Source organism: Saccopteryx bilineata, chromosome 1 (genome assembly GCF_036850765.1).
Source record: "Saccopteryx bilineata isolate mSacBil1 chromosome 1, mSacBil1_pri_phased_curated, whole genome shotgun sequence".
Classification (NCBI taxonomy): Eukaryota; Metazoa; Chordata; class Mammalia; order Chiroptera; family Emballonuridae; genus Saccopteryx; species Saccopteryx bilineata.
The window spans coordinates 333,818,660-333,835,425 of record NC_089490.1 but is presented as its reverse complement, the minus strand read 5'-3'; the positions used below and the strand labels follow the sequence as shown (position 1 = coordinate 333,835,425).

At 41.0% G+C, this 16,766-nt stretch overlaps 1 protein-coding gene across 2 annotated transcripts in view; it reads left to right on the top strand.

Annotated features, from left to right (window-relative positions):
- Positions 1 to 1,238, top strand: part of CCDC81 (coiled-coil domain containing 81) — a 49,599-nt gene extending 48,361 nt beyond the window's left edge. For both annotated transcript variants that reach the window (XM_066253696.1, XM_066253695.1), the window contains one exon: positions 824 to 1,238. In XM_066253696.1, the coding sequence (XP_066109793.1) occupies positions 824 to 965 (142 nt within the window). In that variant the 3' untranslated portion in view covers positions 966 to 1,238. The remainder of the gene's footprint in view (positions 1 to 823) is intronic.
- The last annotated feature ends 15,528 nt before the right edge of the window (positions 1,239 to 16,766 follow it).

Here is a 16,766-nt window from a genome sequence, read left to right as displayed (position 1 = left end):
CAAAAATAAGGTTCAGACGTCTGCAGTTAGTGCATGATACTCCAAGGTAACTCTGGTAGGTAGCCCTGCCTACTGCCAAGATTGTTCCTTTTCATTTTAGGGCTGTCCTTGATGCTGCTTTTGATAGAATTCCACCAAGGTAGAAATTTTGATAGGGTAGCAGAACACACCAGGCACTGTCCTGCAATATCAAGAAAAATAATTGAAGTGGAAAATTAGTCACTTCCATCCCTTCGTCTCTGTTTCCAGCCTCTTTCGTGCTCTTCCTCTTTGTCTCCACTCCACTCTCCTGCTCTTACCTCTGCAGAGGGCTCTGGCCTCCTGTGACTTTTCACTGCAAGTGTACCCTTGACTGTCTGCTGGGGCTATTAGCCGGCCGTTTGATGGCCTGGTCCCCCTCAAACTCTGTCTCCTGGGAGCTTGCCAGGTAATGGTGCATCCACAGGAGATGGAGCCACCATTCAGTCAGCTGTGTGACCTTGGGCAAGTTACGTGTTGTCTGAGGGTGTTGGTGGCTGTGGCTGGGGAGGAGGACTGGGGCAGGACTGTGAAGGCACTGGGTCAGGCCTTTTATTTGCTGGGGAATGAGGAGCTAGCAGAGGTTTGGAAGCGGGAGATGCTGAGCTGGGATGAGCAGCAGGTAGCAGTGTGCGGGGGGCGGGACTATTGGTGGGAGATGCCAGGAGGGTATACGTTCCTGCAGGGCAGGGACGGGGTGTTCCTCTCCTTTTCTAACCCCTCCACCGCACTGCCTTCCCAGCTGGGCCCCTGCTAGGACTCGGGGAATGCCTGCTAATGGCTGCTTTTCCTCACCTCTCCTCAGGGCCTCAGACAAAGTCTTCCTCCTGGACCAGTGTGACAAGTACCAGCGCTGCAAGCAGTGCCAGCGGAGCATGTGCAACACGGGCAGCAGCAACCTGTGGCCACTGAACAAGCACCTGCATGGCTCCCGGTTGTTTGTGTAAAACCCAAGCTTGGACCTGCATTTCCTGGCAGAATTTTTTTTTTTTTTTTTTTTTTTTTACGTTTAAAAATGCATTGTGTGGATTTTGTGTTTTCAGGAGCAGCGTGATTTTAATGGCTTATTGAGTCCACATATTACAGTTTCTCCCCTCCTGTTTTCCTTCTGTCTCCACAGGACCCACTGCCATTGGAGCTGGGGAGGGGACCTGCTTCATTCTGGCTGTGGGGGTGCTGCTGACCCAAGCCTGTCACACTTTCTGTGACTTTGTGTGTAAAAAAATGGAATCTTTCTTCATCTGTAATGTATAATATCATAATAAATATTTTCTTCATGCCTGACTGACTGTGTATAACAATTCATACTGGTAAAGCTGACCATCCCTCCTCCCTGCCCTAGATTTTTCCAGAGGGCTGTGTGTGTGAACGCCCCAGAGGTAAGTTAGGCAGCGTCCCTCGGGTGATGGAGTAATGCCTCCTGAGATTTCTGGTTGATGACACACCTGGGACTTCGTTGGGACCTCAGGGGATATTATTCCCTTGGACCTTCTGGTTAACATTCCGTTGTCCAGCCATTTCTGCACCACAATTGTAGGTTTGCTGTTGGGCTGAGTGTGCACTGCGGGGGTGTCCGGCGGGCCTGCCCGGTGCCGCCGCCTCTCTCTGCCTCACTCGCCTCCATTCTTAAACTGTCCGCGGCAGAAGAGGAACATCTTCCCGTTGAAGGACTGATTTTCAGTGAAGGCACGAGAGTTGTCAACCAAAAACTTTCTTCAGAAGAAGTTTTTTTCTTCACTCTTTATCTTTCCTCTCTCTGCCCTGTGTTACCACTGCAGGTAAAACAATGAGCCAAGCAGAGTGAAGTCTAGATTTGTGGAATACAACCGCTAGGAAGTCCCTTTGCCTCGCGCTGTCTGCCATGTCTTTCTTAGCAAATGAGGGGAGGTATATGTGGGGAGTCTTCAAAACATTGGTTTTCCCAACTACGAGTTCAAAGTAGGAATGTTTTGAGCCCTCAAACATTAAGGAGAAAGTATTCCTCTAGTTAATGTTGGACAGAATTAATTGCTCTTGTTATCTTTTTCTATGTAAGTAAGTATGCTTGCTGATGACTGGAATTGTCTGGAACCTCTCCCCCCAAGCTTCCAACATTGCCACTCCCTTCCGTTTCCTCAGAAGATCATTCCCTCATGAGGGTCCCGTCATCACCAACCAATATTTAAAACAACAGCCTTCCTCCAGGACTGCCTGACTTTCCTGAAGTACATACCTGCTACACCCTCGGAGTATTTCTTTGTCTCTCATATATAATAAATTACTGAAATAGTGTTACATTAATTATTTTTTAAAATAGAGCTTTTTTTTTTTTTAAGCAAAAGAGACTGGGGGGTGGGGTGGGGTGGTGGGACAGGCAGGGACAGACAGGCAGGAAGGGAGAGAGATGAGAATAATTAATTCTTCATGTGGCACTTTACTTATTCATTGGGTCATGTCTATGATTCCACGCTCAAGCCAGTCACCTCGCACTCAAGCTGATGAGCCCGTGCTCAAGCCGGTGACCTTGGCATTTTAATCTGGGTCCTCTGTATCCCAGGCTGATGCTCTTTCCACTGTGCCACCACCTGGTCAGGCTAGAGCTCATTCATAAAGAAAAAATACTTCAGGCAATTCTGGTATGTTCAGGTGAACAGATTTAACTTCATAGACATTTTTTAACTGTAAGACCTGCACTTATAATTCATCATCATTGGTAGTGGTGCTGACTCTTACTGTGTGCCAAACACCAAGCTGATTTTTGGTGACCTGGAGATTTAAGACATCATCAGTCCCCATCTGATTTCAGGGCACTTACTGTGTAGTGTAGTGCATAAGTGACTAGAAGCTCACCAAGTAACAAGGTAAATACCTAATAGTGCTGTGCATTTGATAGTATTGAAGAGCAAAGTGGAGTTCTTCTAGTCAGATTTGCCTGGCATGGAGAAGGAAAGCTTTTGGAGAAGATGAGACCTCAGCTGAATTTTGAGGATAAATAGGAAATTGTTAGGTGAAGAGTAACCAAGGGTCATGGCAACAGATGTCAAGGCTCTGTGCTTCTGTCAAGGCTAAGATGGAGACATGGTTATGTGAGTTAGGTTATAAAACCTAATATGGTTTTTGGCACATAACCATTTTAAGATTCAAACTTCATTATAGCCCTTCATTAAAGAGCTGATTTCATACAATAAATAAAGAATGAATTTTTTTTAAATAAGTCTTTATAATTTGGTATCTTCACTAATCTATTTAATTTGTTTGTTTGTTTGTTTATTTATTATTTCTTTTTAGCGAGAGAGAGACAGGAAGGAGAGAGATGAGGAGCATCAACTTGTAGTTGCAGCACTTAAATTGTTTATTGGTTGCTTTCTCTTATGTGCCTTGACTGAGGCGTTCCAACCGAGCAGTGACCTTGGGCTTCAAGCTAAAAACTTTTTTGGCTCAAGCTAGCGACCGTGGGGTCATGTCTATGATTCCACACTCAAGCCAGCAACCCCACGCACAAGCTGGTGAGCCTAAACTCAAGCTGATGACCTCAGGGCTTGGAACCTGGGTCCTCAGCATCCCAGGTTGGTGCTGTATCCACTGTGCCACCACCTGGTCAGGCTTCTTCACTGATCTTAACTGATAACTGCTAATGTTGGATTAGTCTCTACTAACATTATTATTAAGCCAGACTCAAATTAGAATGTCTTTTTCTAAATCAATTTGAATTATCAAGTCTGTCATTCCCAGAACTATAGCACTGCAGACCAGCTTACTATATCAAAAGATTTTCTATTTCAGTGGTTTTTAATGTTTTGGACAGTCCTGGGCTCTTTGGGGAATTTGATGAAAAATATAGGCCCTTTCTAAAAATATGTTTTGGTATGCAACATTTTGTATGCAATTAGAAGTATACTAGACTACTCTGGGCCCAGGCTAAGAATGCTTGCTTTATGTAGATTTCCTTTACTACATTACAAGCTTAAGTTATCAAAAGTGAGCAAAATCAATGACTTTGCTTTTGAAAATACCTTTTCAGTTCTGGAGAGCTATATCCATTTTGCTTTCCCCTTTGAATCTTTGTTAGGGTAGTCAGATGAGAATTGGAATGGCTATTAAAGAATATACTCTGGTATTTTTCAATCTTTTTAAAGACTCAGTAAAAGAAATATATTTTATATTGTAACACAAAGTCCACACATATAATTGAGAAAAAGAATTGCATTCATATTTATTCATCCATATGTAGCGCATTCTGATATTTCCTATTTTATTTTATTTCATTAAAAATTGAGATTAGACTGAACAAAATTAATAAGCCACAAATGTAAGTAGATAATTTTCAGTTTTAGAAATATAATTTTACTCTTCCCTCTGCTAAACTCTCATTTGTAGTTTGCTGGAATTCATTAGAGGTTAAGATTATATTGTCATGGTATTCAGCTAGGCAACTGACAAGTGCCTGCCTTGTTATAACCAGACCTCCTCCTTTTAAGGTACCCCAAGAAAAGCAACTCCCAGAACTAAGTCCCAGAACTTCTTCCAGTTCATGTGAGGACCTGACAGAAAAGAGCCAGAGATAGAACAGGTGAAAACATATGCCCAAATGCTGAGGCTGCAGGCTGGAAGAAGCCTTGGAAATCCAAAGAAGAAATGCTAAGTAGGTGCAGCCTCTGTCGTAACTTCTTCGTTGCGGGTAGGAGAGGAAGAAGTGGATTGTATGCAGGGCCCTCGAGAACACTGTGCAGATCGGCCCTGTACAGAGGCTCCCAGCTCCCAGTTTCCTATTGCTTCTGTAATAAATTACTGCACATCTATAGCTGCTTAAAATAAAATGAATTAATTTTCTTACAGTTCTTTTTTTTTTTTTTCGTTGTGACACTTTAGTTGTTCACATATGTGCCTTGACCATGGGGGCTACAGCAGACCGAGTAACCCCTTGCTCAAGCCAGCGACCTTGGGTCCAAGCTAGTGAGCTTTGCTCAACCCAGATGAGCCTGCGCTCAAGCTGGTGACCTCGGGATCTTGAACTTGGGTCCTCTGCATCCCAGTCCAACGCTCTATTCACTGCGCCACCGCCTGGTCAGGCTTTCTTACAGTTCTTGACAGAAATCTGAAATTTGACCAACTAAAGTCAAGCTGTTGACAGGATGGGTTTCTTCTGAAGTCTCTGAGGGAAGAATCCCTTTCTTTGTCTTTCCCAGCATCTACAGCCATTCTTTTTTATTTTTTAAAGATTTTATTTATTCATTTTTTAGAGGGAAAGGAGGGAGCAAGAGAGAGAGAGAAAGAGAGAGAGATTGAGAAAGGGGAAGGAGCAGGAAACATTAACTCCCATATGTGCCTTGACCAGGCAAGCCCAGGGTTTCAAATCAGAGACCTCAGCGTTCCAGGTTGACATTTTATCCACTACACCCCCACAGGTCAGACTAGAGCCATTCTTTATATTCTTTCACTCATGGCCCCTTCCTCTATCATAAAGCTAGCAGGGTAGCATCTTCAAACCTCTTTCTGCTTCTGTTGTTAATCTTCCTTCTCTTCTATTCCAATCAAATCTCCCTTTGCCTCTCTTTTATAAGATCAGTTGTAATTTCCTTCAAGGGCTACTGGGTACTCCAGGATCACTTTCTCATCTCAAGATCCTTAATCACATTTGCAGAATACTATTTATGATATAAGATAACATTCACAGGTTCTAGGGATTAGGATCTGGACTATAATTTGGCTACCATAGGGTGAACAGAATCTAAAATTCAGCCCATGCTCTACTCCAGTCATCAAGCCCTGCTTCAGAGGGCATATAATGTGAGACCTGAAGCTGCTGGCTTTGTTCCTTTGGATCTCAATGGCATACGTGTCTCTGAGGGCGTGTGCCCTTGTTTGTATACGCGTGTTTGTGGAAGGGGGTTGTAAAGCCAGTAGCCACGCCATCATCACAGCCACCTGGCCCATGCAGGTTCGCATTTGATTCGGAGAGACAGTAATGAAACAATGGAGCCAAGAACTGGTGGGCCATTAGCTTTAATCCTAGCTTGCACCCGGCGGGCAAGAAATATACAGAGTGGGAAAACACTTCTCTTTCTATTCAGGGCTCCCCAAACCACTGACTTATCTGAGTTTCCTAGGATCAAAGGTTTCTAGCTCACCAGCCCTATTCACCTCTGTTCCCCATCTCCTTCAGTACTTTGCCATCTTGGCTGCTTCTAATCTCCTCCACGTGGCCTTTCTCTGCTCTCCTCTCTAATGCTAATCTCAGGAACCAAGAGAGAGCAAGCTCCCGGTCTGCCCCATTTTATAGTGTAGAAATCAAAACCTTTAATCCAATACACAAACAAAGAAGTCTCTGATACAAAGTCACTTAGGGTGGGAAAGGCTTAGTCTTAAAACTAAGTCTTAGGCTATAATGACCCTGCCTGCGTACAGCTTGTCCCCCACACTCAATGCAAACTATAAGCGAGCAAACATATATATCATATTTACAAACTTATTTGACCAACAGGGGTTTAGTTTTCCAGAGTTATGAAGAGATATGAGGCGGAGAAGGAAGGACATTTGACAATTCAAGTATTAGAGCCTTATGATTTTCTTGTGATGTTCTTGAGATGTTTTGCAATGTTATTTTTTGTAGGGTGCTCATCAAGTTTTGATATCAGAAAAGGCCTCATAAAATGAGTTGAGAAACATTCCCTTTTTTCCATTGTTTGGAAGTGATTGTGGAGAATTGTTATTAGTTCCTTCCTGAATATGCCTGGAGTCCTCTTTGTTGGGAGGTTTCAAAGGATAGATTCAATTTTGGTAGGTTATATTAAGGAATTTCAGCTACTGTTGAATTTATGAGCCTACAGTTGTTAGTAGTATTCTTTTTTTATTCTTTTAAAAACATTTTTTAATTTATTGATTTTAGAGAGGAAGGGAGAGAGAAAGAGAGAAACATGGATTTGTTGTTCTACTTGCTTGTGCATTCATTGGTTGATTCTTGTATCTGCCCTGACCAGGGATCAAACCTACAACCTTCATATATCAGCACAATGCTCTAACCAACTGAGCTACTGGGCCGGAACCTCCCTTTTCATCCTTTCAATGTCTGTGGGGTCACAGTGAAATTCCCTCTTTGAGTCTCAATATTAGTAATATTTGTTTTCTTTTTTCTCTTGTGTCTGGCTAGAAATTTTAAAAATACTTACTGGTCTTTTCAAAGAACCAGCTTTTGGTTATTTTTTTCCTATTCTTTTTTTCCCCTCAATGTGATTGATTTCTATTATTTTTCTTTTGCTTGGAGTTTATGTCTGTGTCCTAATTTCCTTCTTTTATAAAGACACCATTTATATTGGATTAGGACCCATCATATGACCTTATTTTAACTTCAGTACTTCTTTAAAGACCTTTAGTCATACTTTTAGGTATTGGGGTTTAGGACTTCAACATCTGAATTTTGAGGAAGCCACAATTTGGCCCATAATAGCGGCAACATAATCCTTTTCAGTATTCATTTATCTGAGGATGTCTATTTTGCTTTTATTCTTGAAAGGCATTTTTTACTGGAAATAGCATTCTGAATGAACAGTTCTTATCTCTTAGCACTTTAAAGGTATTATTCCATTGTTTCTGGTTCCATGCTTTCTTTTTTGGTTTTGTTTAGTTTTATTTTTCTGGTTCCACAGTTTCTGGTAAAAAAATTCAGTCATTTGAAACACAGTTTCCCTATATGTCATGTACTGGTTTTATCTGGCTGCTTTCAAGATTTCCTTCTTATTTTTAGTTTTCAGCAGTTTGAATATGATGTATCTTTAGTGTGGTTTGTATTGGCTTATTATTTTTAGGGTTTACTGCATTTCTTGAATCTTTAAATTTATGTGTTTCATCAAATTTGAGAAGATTTTGGCCATTATTCAAATATTTGTTCTGCAAAAATATCTTTCTCCTCTCCTTTTGGGACTCCAATAAAATGCATGTTAAATCTTTTGATATAGTCCCACAGAGCTCTGAGGCTTTATTCATTATTATATTCACCTTTTTTCTTCATTTTTCAGATAAGATAATTTTTGTTAATCTATTTTCAAATATACTGATCCTTTTCTCCATGATCTATGCTCTGTTATTCAACTCATCCAATAAATTTTGAAAAAATTTTATTTTTTCAGTTCTAAAATTTTCATTTACTTTGTTTTAATAGTTTCTATTTCTCTCCTGAGAATGTCTATCTTGTAATTCATTTAATAGTTTACTTTTACCCTGTGGAATACAGATATTGATCTACTTACGACCTTTGCAACTTATGACCATTCGACTTTATGACCACAATCACTAGCTACAGACTGCTCCGCATTTGGCAGCGCAAGCGTTGCCCAGCTGGGCGTATGACAGTGCGGACCAGCTTCCGGCAGCACTACCATCTCCGCGTGCACCATTTCAACTGTTATCCCAGACTCGGTACAGCAATTTGTGTTTTGTGTCTTGGGTATTTTTCATCAAATCCTTCCCAAGATGTCTACCAAGAGGAAATTGTCTTTGTCTATGCCTCAGCCTGCCAAGAAGGAAAGAAAGGCCATCGATCTTGACATGAAAATGAGTGCAGGCTCATCTGACTTGAGCATGGGTTCACCAGCTTGAGTGCAGGGGTGCTGGCTTGAGCATGGGATCATAGACATGACCCCATGGTCGCTGGTTTGCGCCCAAGGTCACTGGCTTGATCAAGGGGCCACTCACTCTGCTGTAACCCCCTGGTCAAGGCACATATGAGAAAGCAATCAATGAACAAGTACAAAGGAGGAAAGAATGTGAATGTGATTGCACATGTTTATGAAAAAACCAACTCCGGTAACCCCAACTGCTGCCTCAGATGACGATATCAACAATCCGCAGCCAAACACCAGAGGCCAATAAAATGTTTCGGACATGTTTATATATTTTGATATGTTTTGCAATTGGGAAAATGTTTCCTATGGTATTTTTTACACCTGTATTTTGTATTTTTGTATGCACCTGTATTTTGTAATTTTGTATGTTTTGCCAATATTAAACCAGTTGTACTGGTAATGCAGTGTTTTACTTAAACCTGATGAATGTAAAAATAAGAAACAAAATGGTGTAGAGATGATACAAATGGCATAAAATGAACAAAGAAAATTATGATATATAACAATAATGAAAGAAAATTATGATAAAATATGACTTAAAGATTTTTATAACATCATTTCACAGTACTGTACATATAGCCTACTCAACTTATGACCAAATCGTGTTACGACCAGTCTGTCGGAACCAATCGTGGTCGTAAGTTGAGCACTAGCTGTATGGTTATAATATTTGCTTTAAGGTCTTTATGTGGAATTCTAATGTTAAGGTTGTAGAGGCCCTGAATAGGAACATAGAACTGGGACAGAGTTCAGGGCTCTGAGGCAGAGCCACAGTGGCTTTCTAACGAAAGTGCTGAACACACTACTGTGCTGAAAGAAGCACAATAGGGATAGAATGAGCAATTCTGATTAATCAGTAGGTGGGGACATTTGAGCTACCTCACCTGCCCTTTAATCTGCTCTAAAGAAGTTCCCCTTCCTGACTTCCTCATTCTTGTCCCTGCTTCTATTTGTGTGTATCAATAAATATCTGTAAGAACTGGGGGTCAGGGCTGTCTCATGAAACGTGTGTAGGGGATTGTGAGGCAGTCTCCCCTAGGTCCCTTGGCACACTCTATGTGGTCTCTGAGTAGTCACTGTCTCCATGACACAAGGTCATCTTGGGTTAGTATTTGTTCTCTTTTTTGTTGATTTTTATTTTCATTTTTTTTATATGTTGAGTATAAAGCCAGTATCCACGGCCACCACTACAGTTGCCTGGCCTTTCAGGTTCGCATTGAATTCGGACAGTTGGTAAAGAAACAACAGAGTCAAAAACTGGTGGGACATCATCTTTAATCCTAGCTTGCACCCGGCGGGCAAGTAAAAACACACACTGGGCTCCAAAACCCACTCATTCAGTGCTCACAAAGCTACTGACTTATACAAGTTTCCTAGAATCAAAGGTTTCTAGCTCACCACTTATTCACCTCTGTTCCCCATCTCCTTCCTTCTCCCTGCACAAACTCTGCACAAACTGGCTTCTCACTTAGCACTCCACCTGTTGGGCAGATAAAATATATTATACTCACTCTGTTAAAGATGGTGCTGCCCACATGGAAGCCCATCACCCAGGTGATATTAATGTGTGTGGGGGACGGGCTGTGGGCAGGCAAGATGCTTGTAGCCTGGGGCTTGGTTTTCGGACTAAGCCTTTCCCACCCTTTTTGATGTGGGGTGGCTCAATCCCATCATGCCCCAGAAAAGTGACTTTGTATTAGAGACTTCCCTATTTTGTATATTGGATTAAAGGTTTTGATTTCTACACTATAAAATGGGGGCAGAACAGGAGCTTGCTCTCTTGGTTCCTGAGATTATCATTAGAGAGGAGAGCAGGGAAAGGCCACGTGGAGGAGGCCAGGAGAAGCAGCCAAGATGGTGGAGTGTTGAGTGAGAAGCCAGTTGGTGCAGAGTTTGTGCAAGAAGAAGGAAGGAGATGGGGAACAGAGGTGAATAAGTCTGGTGAGCTAGAAACCTTTGATTCTAGGAAACTCGGATAAGTCAGTAGCTTTGTGAGCACTGAATATGAGTGGGTTTTGGACCCAGTGTGTGTTTTTACTTGCCCGCCAGGTGCAAACTAGGATTAAAGATGATGGCCCATCAGTATTTGGCTCCGTTGTTGCTTCACCGACTGTCCGAATTCAATGCGAACCTGCATGGGCCAGGCGGCTGTGATAGTAGCCCTGTCTACTAGCTTTACACCACCATTTTGGCTGCTTCTCCTGGCCTCCTCCACATGGCCTCTCTCTGCTCTCTCCTCTAATGCTAATCTCAGGAACCGAGAGAGCGAATTCTTGTTCTGCACCCATTTTATAGAGCAGAAATCAAAACCTTTAATCCAATATACAAAATAGGGAAGTCTCTAATACAAAGTCACTTATCTGGGGCATGATGGGATTGCACCACCCCACATCAAAAAGGGTGGGAAAGGCTTAGTCCTAAAACCAAGCCCCAGGCTACAAGGATCCTGCCTACCCACAACCTGCCCCAACACACATTAATATCACCTGGGCGACAGGCTTCCATGTGGGCAGCGCCATCTTTAACAAAGTGAGCATAATATATTTTATCTGCCCAACATTGAGTAATTTTGTATTGTGTCTTGGACATTCTGACTATTATGTTGTAAAACTCAGAATCTTCTGGAGAATGTTTATTTTTGTTAAGCAAGAAAATTCTTTAAGTTTAGAATGCAAGTTCTAGCTCACCTTCTGCGGGTCATAGTTATAATGTCAGTTCAATTCTCCAAGACTTTGTTTCTTTGCATCTGTTTTTCATGTGCTGCTTGGGAGTAAACCTGAGACTTGATCTGATTCCTACACAGAATTATGAGATTTCTTTCTTCAGCTCTTTCCTCTCTGGAATTTCTCCCATACTCTCCAGTCTGCTATTCCCAGTCCTCTGGCTGTAAAGTCCTCTGGCTGTAAAGCCAGGGTCTGTCCCAGAGTTTTGGCTCCCTTCGCTCTCTCACAGTTTCACATGATGGGCTGAACTCAGGGTAAAGCAATGGGAGATGTCGGGCAGGAAAGGTATATTTTGCTCATTTTGTTAAATGTGGCTCTGCCCACGTGGATGGCTGTCACCTAGGTGATAACATTAATTGCCTTATGCTTGGGAAGGGGCATGGTTATGCTAATGTGTGTTGGGGAAGGGCTTTCACACCAAAAAGTTTTAAAAGGAGGAGCTCGGAGGCCATTTGGTGAGAGATGTTTTGGGGGAGAGTGGTCACGTTCTTGTAGAGAGGAACAGCCCATGGAGACAGGGCAGGGAGGCCACATGGAGGAGTCAGCCAAAATGGCAGAATGGGGAAGGGGAGCCAGTTCGTGGAAGAGAAGGAGACGGGGAACAGAGGTGAATAAGACTGGTGAGGTGGAAGCCTTTGATTCTAGGAAAACTCGGATGAGTCAGTAGCTTTGTGAGTGCCGAACGAGTGGGTTTTGGAGCCCAGTGTGTGTTTTTACTCACTTGCTGATTGCGAGTCTAGAATAAAGGAAAATGGACCACCAGTTTTTAGCTCTGTTGATTCCTTACCATCTGTCTGAATCAAACTTGAACCTGCATTGGTCAGGCGGCTTTGATGGTGGCCGTGGTTACTGGCCATACAGGAGACAAGACAGAACATAATAAACAGGGACTTCTCTCACACTCTCTGACCACAGGGATCCCTTTCCTGGTTCCTCTGGCCAGGAAGACGGGCTCGCAGGGTCTTAGGTGCTTGCAGGGCCACCACCACCCCTGCTGCGGCCCTGCAGCTTCTTCACTGCAGCTGGGATTGGGGCACACAAATGTGGGAAAAAGGGAGAAAAGACATTTCCTTCACATTCTCCAGTTCGCAGAGGCCCCTTTTCCTGGTTCTTGGCCAGAAAGAGTGGACTTCTATTGAGTCTGTGCTGTCTAAGTAGTGCCGGGTCTCACATCACCCTCAGGTCAAAGCCAGAAGAGGATAAAATTCACCAGTAAATTAATCACTATGCTGCTCATTCTCTAAGTTTTGACTTCCTTACACAATCTCCCTGCTATTGTTTACTTTTCAGAGTCCTCAGGTAGTTGCTTTTTATTTTCTGGTCAGTAATAATTGGTTAGAGAGAAATACTGTTGGTGGCTTATTCCATTTTGGCCAGGGCCAGAAGTCTTTTATTATGGTTTTGAGTCTTTATTTTTCTCCCTTTCACCTTTTGCCCAAATTAGGTGGGACTTTAGTCCTTTCATTGAAGTTTTATTAGTTTGTATAGGGCTTTAACAGAGAGCAAGTAGCAGTGGTTTAACCAAGACAGAAGTACATTTTCCTTTCAAGAAACTGTCTAGAGGTAAATAGTCCAAGATGGTGATGTATAGAAAGAAAGGCTATTAACATGAATAATTTTTGGCAAAACTTACTGTTTCTAAAACAAAGAGACTTTTAGCAGAACTTACTTTTTCTGAAAAGACTCCCTATTCCTGGCCTTGAGGCTGATTTCCCAGACTGTGGCCTTGGGCTAGCTTTGCAAGGTTGCAGGTATTCTCAGAATGTTTCTCCCTGAATTAATCCTATAGATAAACATTGTAAGAAAGCTTCTTTCACTGCTTTGTTTTACTGCTATGCTTCCTCCCCTCCCCATTCCTCAATTAGTATGTAATTCTGCCTATAAAAGCTAATTCCAAACTGCAGATGGGGCCACACGATTTGAAGGGCTTTGGCCTCCATGTGGTCTGTGTGCATAGCTAGCTAAATAAAGGCTCCCTAATTACTTAGTTTGGCTTCATGATTGTGTGGCAAGACGTTTGTTTCTCGCTGTTCCATTACAACAATGGTAGATGGTTCTACTAGCTTCTCCTGTGGTTTCTACCTTTGGGTCAAGGCAATGGATCTAGTTCTCATCATTTCTCAATTAACAATTAGGAAGAAAAGGGCAGGAGAGCAACTGTGCATATTTTTAGGGGTATAACCAGAAGTGGCACATTATTTTTGGCTATGTCCCATTGGCCAGAATTTAATCACTGGCCATATCATGCTGCAAGGGAGCTTGGGAAATAAAGTTTCTAGCTCAGTGGCCATGTGTCTAGTGAAATACTCAGGGACTGCTAGTATTAAACGTGGGAGAAATGGATCATAGTGGACAACCAATTCTCATATCCTGAAATTTTGGGGGAAGAGCTATAAAATATCTAATAATATTGGCTAAAACATTTTAAAAGTCTTTTAAAATTGTAAAGCTGTAAGTAGCAACACAAAATGGGAGAAAGAATCCAGAGAAACAAGCATCAAATAATTACTTATGATCTAGTCCCTTTTTTCTTTTGAAAAAAAAAAATTATTTTAGAGAGAGAGAGAGAGATCTGTTTCTGTATGTGCCCTCACTGGGGATCAAACCGGCAACCTTTGCATATTGGGATGATGCTCTAACCCAAGCTATCTGGCCAGGGGCAGGCCTTCTAAATTAATGCTACAGATAAATTATTTTGAAATAATTACAAACTTATATTAAAGAATAGTAAAATATTTTCTTCCCCTCAATTTTTCCCCCCACCTTCTCCGGAATGAAGAGCAAATTGCTTTACATATATATCCTATCACTTCTGAATACTTTGAGTATAATGCCTTACAAATAAAATCAACATTGATTCATTATTATCATATAACACTGGGGAACAATTTTTTTTCATTTTCTGTTGCATGAGGTTTTAGAACTGTTTCTATATATTTCTGCATTGCTGATTCCAAATCTGAAATCTATTTTTTGGTGTATGCTCTAGTTTTTATGCAATTTTAATTTCTTTTTGCTATAGTTAATGGCATGCATTGGTTTTTAAATTGGAATTAAAGGGCAACGACTCTTGGATTGAACATAACCACAAGGCAATTAATGTTTTAAAACCATCACTTTTACATAATTGTAGTTGTTTTTAAATGTAAAAAATTATTGTCTGATAAAAACATCTTTTTTTGTTGTTTGTTTTAAGATTGAATCATGGCTTCTTCGAGAGGTGTAAATGCAAGAATAGTCCTTACACCTTCTATTATTATATATGTGGCTGTTACACACTTCAATGTCAAAGGTACAATATTTCATCATTTGTGACATGTGCATATATTGCCTATTTTCAGTGGTTCCAATTGGTTATTCAACTCATCTGTGAGAAGATTATAATGACATAAAAGTTGTCCTCGACTTTCTGAGGTATGAGGAGCATAACTGGATCATTTGTGTGGATCTTAAAATGGTAAATTTCCTGCTAGGACGACAGAGAGGTTTCACGAAGTATCCTTGCTTTCTGTGTTTGTGGGACAGCCGAGCTCGGGAGAAACACTAGACACAGGAGGAGTGGCCAAAACATGAAGCTCCGGAAGTAGGGATGCAAAGTATTGTGAATGAATGTGTAGTTAATCGAGATAGTATCATTTTTCTGTCACTTCACATCAAACTTGGCTTAATGAAGCAGTTTGTTCAGGCTTTGAATAGAGAAAGTAAATGCTTTCAACATATTATTTCTGCTTTTCCTGCCTTGTCTTTCGAGAACATAAAAGCAGGTGTATTTGATGGACCTCAAAATCGAACCCTCATACGTGACGAAGAATTTGCCAGGAAGATGAATAAGGAGGAGAAAGCAGCGTGGCAGTCTTTTGTGGCAGTTACAAAGCATGTCCTTGGCAACAAAAAAGCAGAAAACTATGAACTTCTGGTTCAAAGGATGCTGTTGGCTTTCTGTGACATTGGATGTAACATGAGTGTTAAGATTCACTTCCTGAACAGTCACCTTGATAAGTTTCCCAAAAATTTTGGAGCTGTTAGTGATGACCAGACTACTGCTGGAGCATCAAACAAGATTGTCCTCAACAAGTACACAAATGCAAGAGATACAAACACAAATTTTTGCCTGAATAGAATTTAAATAAGTTTTGCACAAATTTTATGATTAAAATAAGTGTTTTAATATGTTCTATTTTGAAATTATAGACAAATTCTGATGCAATCATATCTTTTAGTGTATTTACTGCATTATATATTTCACAAAGATGATGCCCAAAAAGACATTCTACTTCATTATATTAAACTAAATGTTGAAAATTTTACAATAAGATGAAAACCTAAAATCTTGAATTGCAAAAAAACTGTAGTTCACAGAGAAAAACTAATGCCAGATTTGATATCAGCACACTTGAATTAGATAAGAACAAGTGTTTTTGTGGATGCAACAAAAACTTTGTTCCCCAGTGTAATCTAAAGTCTTGATTCAAATTTTGCCAATTATCCCAATAACATTCTTTTTAGCAAAGGGATCCAAACTATGAGCATGTTACATTTAGTTGCCATTATTTCCTTAAACTCTTTCAACCTGGAACAGTCCTCAGCTTTTACTTAACTTTCATGGCTGACCTTTTTTGAAGATATTTTTAAGATTATAAAAAATAGTTATCAAAGTTTATTACATACTATTAATGAAAGCATCCTCCAAAAGGTGATTTTGGATGAAGGAAAATATACTGCTCAGAAAAATTAGGGGACATTTCAAAATGAATATGAAGAAATAAAAAAAAAGAAGCATTTGTCCTGGCCAGTTGGCTCAGTAGTAGAGCGTTGGCCTGGCGTGTGAAGTCCTGGGTTTGATTCCTAGTCAGGGCACACAGGAGAAGTGCCCATCTTCTTCTCCACCCCTCCTCCTCTCACTTCTCTCTGTCTCTCTTTCTCTTTCTTTCTTCCTTTCCTGCAGCCATGGCTCTAGTGGAGCAAGTTGGCCCCAGGCACTGAGGATGGCTCCATGGCCTCTGCCGTAGGTGCTAAGAAGAGCTTGGTTGCAGAACAATGGAGCAATGCCCCAGATGGGCAGAGCATTGCCCACTAGTCAACTTGCCAGTTGAGTCCCAGTTGGGTTGCATCCAGGACTCTGGGTTGTATCTCTGCCTCCTCTCCTTTCACTGAATTAAAAAAAAAAAGTAAGAAAGAAACTGCCATTTTGAAATCATTAAAAATATAATTGAAAGTTCATGTAAAATACATGTTATACAGATTCACATGTATGTAATCATATAAAACCTCATAATATTTATATATAGCATGCAACTTAGAGGGGAGGGCCTGAAGACAGAATGGCAGGAGGCTATGAGGTATTTCTAGTAAAATATTGCCTTGGTCTTCTTGGGCATAATGTATAGAAGATGTCCTTTATTTAGTAAACATTTTTTAAAAGGTACAG